We start from the raw sequence: 14,093 nt of genomic DNA, 5'->3' as shown, positions 1-14,093 counted from the left end.
TGTCAAGATGTAGAGTGTAGGTTCTGGACTATTTTATGGACTGTAGTTCCAATGATAGTGGAGCCTTGGGAGTCAGAGCCTTGGGATGGCTTGGCTCTGCTGGAGCTTTTGTTCATTCTTGGTGGTACTGCCTGCAAGGGCAAGACAGTGCTTCCCTTGGCCACCTGTTGTCACTGAGAGGCCAGGAGCTGTGGGACTTGGTAAATTCTCTGCCCCTGGATGGAGAGCCCAGAGATGCAGGGCTCTGTGGGCACTGCGCCTACAGGTGGATTGGCCTGCTGGTCCCTCTGATACAGAAAGAGGATTAGAGCTCCCCATTGGGGGTCCACCTCATTAGGCTTCCCTTTTTCTGGTCCTTTAGCCAGAGGGAGCAGGCTTTTTTCCCTTTGTATGTGTGTATTTACACACATGCTCTTGGCAGATGTGTGGCAGGCCTATCTGGTGCCCAGTCTGGGATATATGGAAGATAAAAAGAAAACGCTGGGGAACGCACCCAGTGTCATCCCTCAAGTCCTGAGGTTCCTAGCTAATCCACTGCCTTCTTCCTAGCTTTCAGAGTCCTTTTATGGCTGTCAGTTGAATCATTTCCAGGATATTTAGTTGTCCCTGGAAGGAAAGATCAGGGAAAAGTGAGTCTACACCCTCTTGCCTGGTACATGCATTAAAAAATTGTGGCACAATAATCATAGCATAAAACTCACTGTTAGTGGCAAATAGTACCTTCACAGTGTTGCGTAACCACAGTCATTATCTTGTTCCCATTTTTGTCACTCCCAAAAGTAAGCCTGTACGCAGCAAGCAGTCACTTCCCATTCTCTTCTTTCCCCGGTCCCTGGCAACCTCTTTCTATCTGCCTTAATTTGCTTTGAGTCTCTTGAGATTTGATTATTTTAGATATTTCATATAAATGGAATCATCCAATATGTGGCTTTTGTGTCTGACTTCTTTCACTTTGCATGATATTTTCAGTTTGTCCTTAACAAATATCAGCAAGTGATTCTTTTTTGTGGCTGAATAACATTTCATTTCATGGATATCCATCCACCAGTTCACGAACACTTAAGTTGTTTTCACCTTTGACTTTTGTGAATGTGCTACTGTTAACCTTTTTTTTTTTTTTTTTTACAAGTTTTTATTGGAACATCCATTTTCAACTCTTTTGAGTATGTAGCTAGGAGTGGAATTGCTGGATCATTTGGTGATTCTGTTTGACTTCTTATACTACCACATTGTTTTTACAGACACTACACCATTTTATATCCTTATTAACACTGTTTGAGGGTGTCAATTTTCTATATCCTTCTTTGCCAACACTTGTTCTTTTCTTTTTTTGAAAAATTTTTCAACTTTTTGTTTTAAAAGTGATCTCTATGCCCAATGTGGGCCTCAAACTCATGACCCTGAGATCAAGAGTCACATGCTCTGCCGACTGAGCCAGCAGCTGCTCCTTGTTATTTTCCATTTAAAAAATAATAATGAGTATAAAATAATGCCTCATTGTGGATTTGATTTGTATCTTCCTAAGGGTTAATGATGTTGAGCATATTTTTGTGTGCTTGTTAAATTTTTGTATATCTTCTTTGGAAAAATATCGTATTCAAGTCTTTTTTGCTCATTTTAAATTTTGATTTCTTGCCTTTTTGATGTAGAGTTTTGAGAGTTTTTTAAGGGCGTCTGGGTGGCTCAGTTAGCAACCAACTGTTAATCTCAGTTTAGATCTTGATCTCAGGTTGTGGGTTCAAACTTGACATTGGGCTCCACACTGGGCATGGAGCTTACTTAAAAAAAAAAAAAAAAATATATATATATATATATATATATATATATAATAAAATAAATAAAATCTTTAAAATAAAATCTTTAAAAAAAAGATCTCCCTGTCAACTCTTCCTTCCTTCCTCTTTCTTTCTTTCTTTCTTTCTTTCTTTCTTTCTTTCTTTCTTTCATTCTTTCTTTCTTTCCTTCCTTTCTACTTTTTTTTTTTTTTAGATTTTATTTATTTATTGATGAGAGACACACAGAGAGAGAGGCAGAGACATAGGCAGAGGGAGAAGCAGACTCCCCTTGAGGAGCCTAGTGCGGGACTTGATCCCTGGACTCTGGGATCACCACCTGAGCCAAAGGCAGATGTTCAACCACTGAACCACCCAGGTGTCCCCAAAAGTTCTTTTTATGTTCTGGGTATGGGACTTATCAGATATATGACTTACGAATATTTTCTCCCATTTTGTAGGCTGTCTTTTCACCTCTTTTTTTTTTTTAAGATTTTATTTATTTATTCATTAGAGACACACGCACACACACAGAGAGAGAGAGAGAGAGAGAGAGAGGCAGAGACACAGGCAGAGGGAGAAGCAAGCTCCATGCCGGGAGCCCAATGTGGGACTTGATCCTGGGACTCCAGGATCATGCCCTGAGCTGAAGGCAGATGCTCAACCACTGAGCCACCCAGGCATCCCTCTTTTCACCTCTTGACAGTGTCTTTTGGTGCACAAGTTTTAAATTTTGATGATGCCTAACTTATTTTTCCTTTTTGTTGCTTGTGCTTTTGATGTCATATCTTAGAAACTGTGGTCAATCTAAGGTTGTGAAGATTCACCCCTGTTTTTGTGTAAGAATTTTATAATTTCGGCTTTTAGATTCAGGTCTTTAATCTTTTTTGAGTTAATTTTTGTATATAGTGTGAGGTAGGGATCCAATGTCATTTTTTACGCATGTTGAAACCATTTGTTGAAGAGACTATTCTACCTCCATTGAATGGAATTGGCATCCTGGTAAGAAATTAATTGACCATGGGTACACATAAATTTATTTCTGGACTCGCAGTTCTATTCTATTTGCCTGTATGTCTATCCTTATGTCAGTGCCACACTGTTGAATGCAATTTTAAAGGAAGATATTTGCAGCTCAATTTGGAAAATGGTTTGTTGGGAGTAGTCCCTAAACACAGGTGTCTTAGGCAATGAGATCTGCGCTAGGGTCTGGCAGTGATGATGGAGATATGAGGAGATATTTGGGAGCTTTTCTGGAGCCATCAGTGGCAAATCTCAGCCCAAATTGGATGGAGCAAGTGAGAAAGAGAGTAGAGGATGATATCATTTCTAGCTTACATAGTAGTGCCAGTTAGTAGAAATGGAAGAGAATAGGAAGGTCTGACTTAGGGGAAAGATAGCAAGTTCTGTTTTGGATTCTCTAGGTATAAAGTGTTCCAGTGTCGGATGGGTGTTTTTCAGGGTAGTGTGATCACATGCTTACAAGTACTTAACATATTCTGGGCCAATAAATGTGTTGTCAACGAGGAACTGGAAGATCCACTGATAATTACACCTCCCAAGAGCTCCCACAACCCCTGTTCAAGGCCTGGAAGGGCTCACTGAGGAGAGGGGATGGAAATCAGTCAGCGGTTCTCTCAGTTTTAGGATTAACTTGCTGTTTTATGGCTGTCCTCCGCCCTCCTTATTTGGGACTCCAGGGCCTGGGAAACAAAGGCCAATAGGTAGCTGGTAACTACTGAGTCAGTAATGAGCCCTGTTGGCTCCCCTGTGTCCCATCCAAGCCCCTCGACAACCACCACTCTTCCCAATGCAGAATGTCCCTTTGGTGGAGGATAAGATATGGGCTGTCCCAGTCACTGGCAGGCAGCTCGGAAGCCTTGCCTGTCTGTTGCAGGATGAAAGAAGACATGAGGGAACAGGAGAAAAGTGGGAGAAATCTGTTTTTTCTCAGGGAAGAGGGAGGGTCAGCCAGGGTTGAGACCTGTAGTTTTCTGCCCAGTGACCTGATATTGTGCATCTGCTATGTCAGAGGGGTAGAGATTGTTCTCTTCCACGGCCCAAACCACGTGGACCTTCCAAAATCCTACATGAAGCCTCAGAGGCTGCATCCAAGGCATATTTTTCCAGGTTGAAAATGCCTCTCTTTGATAACTATGGGGTGTGTGTATATGCCTGCATGCACACACACACACACACACACACACAAGCATGCACACAAGTGGGAGGGTCATGAAGGAAAGATCTAGGGGGTTTTTTGGAGTCTGAAGACTTTTTTAGGCTCTTCTTTAAATAAAAGAAGACAGAATTATGAATACAAAATTATGGTATCCTTGGAAAGGGATTGTGTAGGCAAGGAGTCCCGGAGTTTTAAATTTCATAGCTTCCAGGTCAAGTCATCTCTGGTGCTGATGGTAAGTGGACATTCCCTGCTTCTGAGGCAGGATGCAAAGCTGTACATAATCTATTTGCTTGGAATGAGGGCAGTTCCCACTGGGCTCTGAGCACCTTATTCCTTTCTGCCTGCAGCGCCTGGCAAGGAGTAACAGAAGAGTGGCTATCATTTAGAGAGGACCTTGAGTAGGCCATATTTTTAGTGCTAAGCACTGAAGCCACAACCATTGTGGGTGGCAGGTTTTATGCTTCCCATGTTAGAGATGAGCCGGGGGAGGGCCAGAGACGAAAAGGTCTCTTGCCCAAGCTCACTCAGACTAGTAAGAAGTTGAACTGGGATGGAATCCAGAACCATATGACTCCAAATCTATGGTCTTTCCAAAGCTGAGCTATAAAGATGTACAGCAAAGTTTGTGGAATGGGTAAATGATTTAGTGAATGAGTTAGTGTATTAATGAATAATGAATAAGTGATGAAATGAAATAAATGAGTGAGTGAAGAAGAAATAACTAACAGGGAAGGAGTCTGGAGAAGGGTATGCCCAACTTCTGGGAGGCCCAGACCTAACCCAGAGCCTGGTTCTTTGGAGAAACACTAAAGAGTTGAGGGGTGGTGGAATGGAGTGGGGAAGGGAGTTTGGACAGGCTAGACAGGTGAGAGGAGTGTTAAGGCCAGACACAGAAGGTCCTCTTAGGTCCTGCTAAGGATTGGGGATACTGTCCTGAAGACAGTGGAAAGCCTTGGAGGAAGAGTTCAGGTGGATGAGTAGCATAAAGAGATGGTCTTGGCTTCCCTGAGGGCCAATAGGGTGGATGACATTCCTCTCTTTGACCTTCAATTCCTTAAGTATATAATGCAGCAATAATATCTAACTTCAGGACTGTGTGTGTGTGTGTGTGTGTGTCTCAGGCAATATGGTTAGCAGATGTGCATGTCTGGCCTATGGACTTCGCTCAGGAAGCATAAAAAAAAAACACATGTTACCTGACTTGGTCTTCTTCTGTGTCTCCTCCAGAGGCCCACTCCTGCTTAAGAACACCATGAATGCAGGTAAGCTCTCCCAGTGATTCCCACAGGGAGAGGAACCCAAGTGTGAAAGATAGGTAGGGTTGTGGGGGGGAGGGGGCGGCTGGGGGGCTCACTCAGCAGTCAGATTGCTGTGGTGAGGCAGGCTCTGGTTTTGAGTACTGCTCCAGAGTCTCCTCTATGTAGCCTGCCTCATCCAGAAGAGGCAAACTGTCCAGGGCAGTGGGTAGTTCTAGAAATTTAGACTGGAAGTAGGGCAACCCCTAAGGAGCATCCTCCTTCCCCTTTTCTACCTTTGTCTAGTATTTACAGGCTTCCCAATGGGTGCTGGAGGTTGGGGATGTCCCAGGGACTAAGCTACGCATAGTTCTTGCCACCTCTCCCAGCGGCTAGACCACTAAATGGGTCACTGGAGTAAAGTAGGATGAATATTTTGCTGGGAGGAGTGGGCTTGGCAAAGGACAGTGGGAGGAGGTTCCAAGCCAAGGGAATCACATTGTTGAAGAGTTGAGAGGGAGCATGGCATGGTCAGAGAAACCCAGGGAATATGGCTGGCCTGAGAGGTTGAGGGGAACAGCTGTGTAGATGGCGCTGGATAGGTGAGCTGGGCGCAGTCACGAAAGACCTGGAAGTCATGCAAGGGCTTTCATCCCGGGGATAGTGGGGAGCCATGGAAAAGTTTTAAGCATGACTTAAAAGGTGAAGCATGACTGAGTTTGCCTTTTTCCCTCTCAGGAGCCTTGTGGGGAGCTCAACAGTTGGCTATTGGAGAGAAGGGAGCCGTGGCACTGAGAGACCGCCAGGCCAGGCATGGCCCTGAGCCCAGAGGCTAGTCTGGTCCTCTGTGAAAGCTCAAAGACGACACCTGGTCTCAGCTTCACCGAGGCCCCAGATTTCGGCTCCAGCACCATCTCTGGGCCCCACCTGGACATGAACCTTGTTCCCCTTATAAACCCAGCCCTGAATCCTGGCTCAGTTCTTGTTCCAGACCTTAATCCAACTCTGAGTCCTGTCTCAGAGGAGGCCCCCGGCCTGGCATCTGGTAACACCCCCAGCCCTGATGATGGCCAGACTGTGGGCCCTGCCTCCCTCCAGATCATCACTCCCCACTCTGGTGAAGCCTTGGGCCTGAGTTCAAATCACGTCTCACAGCCTAACTTGCAGAGGGCCCTAGGTCCAGCCTCAAACTTCGTTCTGAGCCCCAGCTCTACTGAGGCCCAGGGTCTGGGTTCAGGGAGTCATTCTGGGCCTGATGCTGAGGAGGCTTTCAACTCACTCCCAGGCAAGATAGCTGATTTGGGTCAGAGTAACTCCAACCCTTCCAGGTCTGAGGCAAATCCATTTATAAGGCCCTATTCAAGAGAAGCCCTGGTTGTGGGCCAGTGCGTCTCCAGGCCAGGCTCGAAAGCACTCCTTATTCCAGCCTCAAATTCTTCTCTGGACCGGGATTCCAGCCAGATACTTGGTGTGGGCTCAAGAAACACCTCCAAGCTGGACCTACAAGCAGCTTCAGGTTCTGTTGGGACCCTGATCCCAGATATCAATGAGACCATCACTGTGGTTTCACATAAGATCTCTGGGTCTGTCTCAAAAGGAGCCTTTGGTGCAGCCTGGAACACGAGTTCCAAGGGAACCATCAATGTGGCTTCAAATGGTAATCCCAGGTCTGACTTGAACATGACCATCACTCAGGCCTCATGCTTGACCCTAATTCCTGGCTCCAGTGACGGTATCAGCCTGCACTCTAGTACCCATGGACCCAATTCTACCCTTTCTCCACCCTCATGCATGACCCTGATCTTGGCCTCCAATGAGACTCTCAGTCTTGGCTCCAGCCTTATCTTCAGTGACACCTCCACTCTGACACTGAGCAGCCAGCAGGATTATTCTGAGGACAACAGCATCCATGCCATACCCTTGGATGGGAATCTGGAGAGTTGGGGCGAGATGGTCAGCCCTGAGACGGGCCAGTTCCCGCTGGGGTTCCCCACCTGTAACACCACAGACAAGGACACCACAGCCTTCCAACGCATCCCAGAGGGTGAGTACAGCAAGGGTGACAACCCCAGAGAGGGCACTACCCTGGAAGAATTTTGTATTCAGACTCGTAGGACAGGGAGGCTAGAGAAAGGAAGAGGGGAGAGGAAGGAACAGCATACAATGGACAGGATGCAAAATATTAGTATACACAAGCGATCTAGTGCTCAGCCTCTGCTTGCTGTGTGACTTGGGACAATCTACCTAATCTCTCTGAGCTTCAATTTCCCTAACTGAAATATCTCCATATCATAACGATTTTATTATGTCTAAATTATGAGTCACATAACTATACATTTCTTTTAAAATGTACGCCTCTTTCTCTCCAGTTAGATTTCAGGCCTGTCTTCTCAGGTTCAAATCTGACCAGTGGAGCAGGCAGGTTCTAGGCTCAGCCAGCCTCTGTTTGACATCCTCACTTGGGTGAAGCCTTGAAATCCTGTCTGGAGCCTGCACCTCACTTACCTGGGATATGCAGGAGTTCTGTAAATTAATCCCTTATCAGTTTTTGATGTTGTAAACATCTTTTTCCAGTCATTTATATCTCCAGATATTTTTTGTTTGTTTATACACCAATTCCATATTGTGATTTTTAAAAATAGACCATGGCTTTGTAAACCTGTGTTTTCAGAGGTGCAGTATGTATCTGGTAGAGTGAGAATTCCTCTTTGAGGTTTTTAGAATTATTCTGAGGACAATAGCATCCACACTGTGTCCTGAAGGGTATTAGTAGACCCTCTTTCTTCCATATACATTTTATTTAAAAAGAAAAAAAAACTTTTAAAGATTTTATTTATTTTTAAGATTTATTTATTTATTTATTTATTTATTTATTTATTTATTTATTTATGAGAGAGATAGAGAGAGAGAGAGAGGCAGAGACACAGGAGGAGGGAGAAGCAGGCTCCATGCCGGGAGCCGGACGTGGGACTGGATCCTGGGACTCCAGGATCCTGCCCTGGGCCAAAGGCAGGCGCTAAACCACTGAGCCACCCAGGGATCCCAAAAGATTTTATTTTTAAGTAATCTCTACACCCAATGTGGAGCTCAAACTTACAACCCTGAAATTAAGAGTCACATGCTCCATCCACTGAGCCAGCCAGGAGCCCCTTCCATGTGCATTTTATTTTATTTTATTTTTTCCAAATATGCATTTTAGAATATATTTGTCTAAGTCCTCAAAAAGTCTTTATTGGGGGATTCCTGGGTGGCTCAGTAGTTTAGCCCCTGCCTTTGGCCGGGGGCGTGATCCTGTCAACCCGGGATCGAGTCCCATGTGTCTCTGCCTCTCTCTCTCTCTCTCTCTCATAAATAAATAAATAAAATCTTAAAAAAAAGACTTTATTGGAATATTCTTAATTTATCCATCTATTCAAGTTTTCCTTTTATAGGATATATTCTTTGCTAGAATTTTAAAAATTCTCCATAAAGGTCCAGTGCTTTTTTTTGGTAGGTTAATTCCTAGGTACTTTGTAGTTTTTATTGTCATCATGAAGCATATCTTATCTTCTAATACAATTCTAATTTTGTGCTGGTGATGCTGATGATATAGAAGAATTTTATGCAAGTTGGTTTTTTCTTTAAGCAGCTGTATTGAAATTTACAGAACCATAAAATTTATCCACTTAAAGTATAAAATGTAATGCTTTAAAAATATACACAGTGTTATGCAGCCATCACCACAGTCTATTTTAGAACATTTTCATCACCCCAAAAAGAAGCCCTATACCCCTTAAATGTCATCCTCAACCCATGACCCCCAACCCCAGTCAATCACTAATCTACTTTCTGTGTCTATAGATTTTTCTACTTTGGACATTTCATATAAATGGAATCATGCAATATGTGGTCCTTTGTTTTTTTTTTATATGTGGTCCTTTGTGACTGGTTGCTTCTACTTAGCATAATGTTCTCAAAGTTTATGTTGTATTGCGGATCAGGACTTCTTTCCTTTTTATGACTGAATAACATTCCGCATTTTGTTTATCTATTCAACAGTTGATAGATATTTGGGTTGTTTCTACCTTCTGGCTATTTTGAATAATACTACTATGAACATCCATGTATAAATTTTTATATGGATATGTCTTCATATCTCTTTGGTACATACCTAGGAGTAGGATTGCTAGGTCATATGGCAGCTCTGTGTTTAAGTGTGTGATTCAATGGCATAGTCACACTCACAGTATTGTACAACCATCACCACTATTTAAGTTCCCAAACTTTTTCATCACTCCAAATAGAAGCTCATACCATAAAGCAATAGCCCCCCTAACCCCTCTCTCTCCAGGCTCTGCTAAACTCTAATCTGCTTTTTTTTCTCTTTGAATTTACCTACTCTAGATACAGCATGGAAGTGGAATTATGTAGTATTTGACCTTTTGTGTCTGGTTCATTTTGTTCACCATAATGTTCATTTCTGCTGTTGCATGTATCAGTACTTCATTTCTTTTTATGGTTGAATAAAATTCCAGTATGTGTACCACATTTTATTTGCCCATCTACCCATGGATGGACACTTGGGTTGTTTCCACTTTTTGACTATTGTGAATAATGCTGCTATTATAAATTGCAAGTGCCTGTTTGAATTCTTATTTTCAATTCCTTTAGATATATACCTAGGAGTGAAATTCCTGGATCATCTAGTATTTCTATATTTAGCTTTTGGAGGAACTGCTAAACGATTTCCCAGAGCAGCTGTACTATTTTGCATTTCTACCACCAATATACAAGAGTTCTAATTTCTGCACTATTAATCTCTCCTTGCCAACACTTGTTATTTTTCTCTTTTTGAATATATATACACATATATTTTAAGATTTTATTTATTTATTCATGAGAGACACAGAGAGATAGAGGCAGAGACATAGGCAGAGGGAGAAGCAGGCTCCATACAGGGAGCCCGATATGGGACTGGATCCCGGGACTCCAGGATCACGCCCTCAGCCAAAGGCAGATGCTTAACTTCTGAGCCACCCAGGTGTCCTGAAAATGTTTTTACAATAGATATCCTAAAGGCTATAAAGTGGTATCTCTTCATAGCTTTGGTTTACATTTGATTTACATTAATGATGACCGATATTGAACATCCCTTCATGTGCTTATTGGCTGTTGTATCTTTGTGGAGGCCGAGAAAAATTAAGGCCATCCCACCTAAAGTTTAGCATTAGCACAAGTACAGCCATTTTGGCCCCTGTGAATAAGAGCTGAACTTTATGGGAAAAACTGCAGAATGTCCTCAATGTCCTCGCCAGGTAATCCCATATCAGAAAGACAACAGAGCTCAGAATTGCCCTCAGCAGAGAATCCCATATCAGAAAGACAACAGAGCCCACGCCCATGGTAGAAAGTCTCATATTAGAATGAGAACAAAGCTCAATGCCCTTGAAAGCCCCACATCAGAATGTAAACAGAACTTGGAGAAATTCTTCCACCCCTTCTGAAAATCCCCTAGACCAGCCTATAAAAAACCCAGCTGTAACCCACTTTGAGGTCCAAGTCCCTGCTCCGCTGTGTCGGGTATACTTGGACCCAAGCTCTGAGCTTGCTAATAAACCCTCGATGCACTTGCATCGGTGTTGGCTCCTTGGTGGTTTCTCGGACTCGCAATCTTGGGCACAACAATCTTCTTTGGAGAGATGTGATGTATATTCAAGTCCTTTGCCCATTTTCAAACTTGGTGGTTTGTTTTTTGTTGTTGAGTTTTAGAAGTTCTTTATATATTCTGGCTTACTAATTCCTTATCAGATAAATGATTTACAAATATTCTTTCCTATTCTGTGAGCTGTCTTTTCGTTCTCTTGATAGTGTTTTTTTTTTTTTAAGATTTATTTATTTAAGAGAGAGCAAGTGCATGCTTGCATGAGTATGAGAGGGGGGAGAAGAGGAGGGAGAGGGATAAGCAGACTCAGAGCTGAGCTCTGAGCCACCCATGATTCTGCAATCATGACTCAAGCAGAAATCAAGAGTCCGACACTTAACTGAGCCACTCAGGCTCTCCGATACTGTTTTTGATGCACAAAAATTTTAAATTGTAAAAAATATTTTATTTATTTATTCATGAGAGACACAGAGAGAGAGAGGCAGAGACATAGGCAGAGGGAGAAGCAGGCTCTATGCAGGGAGCCCGATGAGGGACTCAATGCCGGGATCAATGCCGGGACCCTGGGATCATACTCTGAGCCAAAGGCAGCTGCTCAACCACTGAGCCACCCAAGGGTCCCCCCAAATTTTAAATTTTGGTATAAAGTCTGATTTTATTTTTTCTTCTATTGTCTTTTCTTTTGGTGCCATATTTTTTTTATAGAAGATCTTTTTTTTTTAAAGATTTTATTTATTTATTCGTGAAAGACACACACACACACACACACACACAGAGGCAGAGACAGGCAGAGGGTGAAGCAGGCTCCATGTGCGACTTGATCCGGGGTCTCCAGGATCAGGCCCTGGGCTGAAGGCAGCGCTAAACCGCTGAGCCACCCGGGCTGCCCTCTTTTGGTGTCATATTCGTGAAATTATTGCCATATCCAATCTCATGAAGGTTTCCTCCTATACTTTCTTTGAAGAGTTTTATAGTTTTAGCTTTTAAGCTTAGTCTTCGAGTCATTTTCATATATAGTGTTAGGTAGGGGCCCAACTTCATTCTTTTGCATTCTTTTTCCCCATTGAATGGTCTTGGCACCCTTGTCAAAAATCAATTGACCACATATATAAGGGTTTATTTCTGTGCTTTCTATTTTAAATTTTTTTTTAATTTTTTATTTATTTATGATAGTCACAGAGAGAGAGAGAGAGGCAGAGACACAGGCGGAGGGAGAAGCAGGCTCCACGCACCGGGAGCCTGATGTGGGATTTGATCCCGGGTCTCCAGGATCGCGCCCTGGGCCAAAGGCAGGCGCCAAACCGCTGCGCCACCCAGGGATCCCTGTGCTTTCTATTTTATTCCATTGGTCTATATGTCTGTCCTTATGCTAAAACCACACTGTCTTGATTATTATAGCTTTGCAGTAAGTTTTGAAATCCGGAAGTGTGAGTCCACTAACTTTTTTTTCAAGATTATTTTGGCTATTGAATGTCAATCTTATTATTTTTTAACGTTTTCTTTATTTAAGTAATCTCTATACTCCATGTGGGGCTTGAATTCATGATCCTGAGATCAAGAATTGCATGTTCCTCCAAGTTAGCCAGCTGCCCCCAATCTTTACTTTTTATTTTATTTTATTTTATTTTTTTTTTAATTTTTATTTATTTATGATAGTCACACAGAGAGAGAGAGAGAGGCAGAGACACAGGCAGAGGGAGAAGCAGGCTCCATGCACCGGGAGCCCGATGTGGGATTCGATCCCGGGTCTCCAGGATCGCGCCCTGGGCCAAAGACAGGCGCTAAACCGCTGCGCCACCCAGGGATCCCAATCTTTACTTTTTAAAGGGAACATTTTGTCTTTGCATTTTTAAAGATATTTACTTATTCACTTATTTGAGACAGAGAGAGCATGCACACATGGGTGCAGGCTGAGGGAGGAGCAGAGGAAGCAGTACAAGCAGACTCTGCCCTAGAGCATGGAGGCTGAGGTGGGGCATCCCAGGATCCTAGGATTACCACTGAAGGATTACTACTGAAGAGTCAACGCCCAACCAACTGAGCCACCCAGGCAGGCCTTGTCCATTTGCATTTTTAAAGACAACATGTTTTCAAATTGTATTAGCCTCTTAAAAACTTTGTCAAGATATATAACAGTATCAATGAAATATGTAAAGTGTTCAACTAATCTCGAGTACAGCTTGATTAGTATTTACATATGTATACATGCTGGTAACTACCACACAGATCAAGACACAGATCTTTGCCAGCAGCCGAGAAACCTCCCTTGTGACCTTTTCCATTCAATACTCTTCTCCTGAGGCAAGATCTCCCAACCTTGGCAGTACTGACATTTTGTGTTAGATAACTCTTTGTTGTGTGGATGTGGGTTCGGACAGGGGAGCCAGCTGCTAGCATTGTAAGATGTATCCCTGGACTCAACCCAGTAGATCCTAGTAGCACCACCACCATTTGTAATAAATGTTATGTAGAGGGTCACCTGGGTGCCTCAGTGGTTGAGTGGCTGCCTTTGGCTCGGGGCGTGATCCTGGGGTCCTGGGATTGAGTCCTGTGTCAGGCTCCCCACAGGGAACCTGTTCCTCCCTCTGCCTATGTCTCTGCCTCTCTCTGTGTGTCTCTCATGAATAAAGAAATAAAATCTTTAAAAAAAAATAAATGAAAAAAAAATAAATGTTTTGTGGAGAGGTACTTCAAAACTATGTAAATATTTCATTCCTCATCAAACTTTCAATTTATTCATGTACTTGTTTATGTTAGTATAGACTCATGATTTCTTAGGTTATTCAATGAATTATAATCTGTTGCTACCGTTATTTATTATGATACTCAAATCATCCCCAATTTGACCAGTGGAATCCCTTCAAGTAAGCTGTTGTGTTCCTTTGACATGTCCCCATCATTCTTTGAGCTCTCTTCCTAGCTTTCCAGTACAAGATATCTCAGGCTTATTCTATACTTTTCTGCCCAAATCCCAGACTCAGCCACTTCTCCAAGGAGATTTGTTCCTTCTAGTGGAAAATGGTACCCACCCAGAAGACAAGATATTGGAGCAAGCCATGTTCACTACTATTGGTGTCTCTGCTTCTATCTATTGGCTCCATCCTCCAGAAGCCTCTGGTGGCTGAGGTGGCCCTGAACCAAGTTCCGGGCACTCACAGGCCTTCAGAAGGAGAGAGACCCATTCTCTTTTGGGTTCCCCTCAGTGTTCTTGAATAAGGGGTTCTGTTGATCCTGTTCAGCCAAGTGCTCATCTCTGGGCCAAT

At 43.1% G+C, this 14,093-nt stretch overlaps 1 protein-coding gene across 2 annotated transcripts in view; it reads left to right on the top strand.

Moving 5' to 3' along the window:
* Positions 1-14,093, top strand: part of MROH7 (maestro heat like repeat family member 7) — a 54,566-nt gene that overhangs the window by 2,855 nt on the left and 37,618 nt on the right. For both annotated transcript variants that reach the window (XM_072730835.1, XM_026007011.2), the window contains exons 2-3: positions 5,182-5,216; positions 5,928-7,233. In XM_072730835.1, the coding sequence (XP_072586936.1) occupies positions 6,003-7,233 (1,231 nt within the window). In that variant the 5' untranslated portion in view covers positions 5,182-5,216; positions 5,928-6,002. The remainder of the gene's footprint in view (positions 1-5,181; positions 5,217-5,927; positions 7,234-14,093) is intronic.

Source organism: Vulpes vulpes, chromosome 12 (assembly GCF_048418805.1).
Source record: "Vulpes vulpes isolate BD-2025 chromosome 12, VulVul3, whole genome shotgun sequence".
NCBI lineage: Eukaryota > Metazoa > Chordata > Mammalia > Carnivora > Canidae > Vulpes > Vulpes vulpes.
The sequence above is the reverse complement of the archived record's forward strand: the minus strand, read 5'-3'. Positions and strand labels throughout refer to the sequence as shown.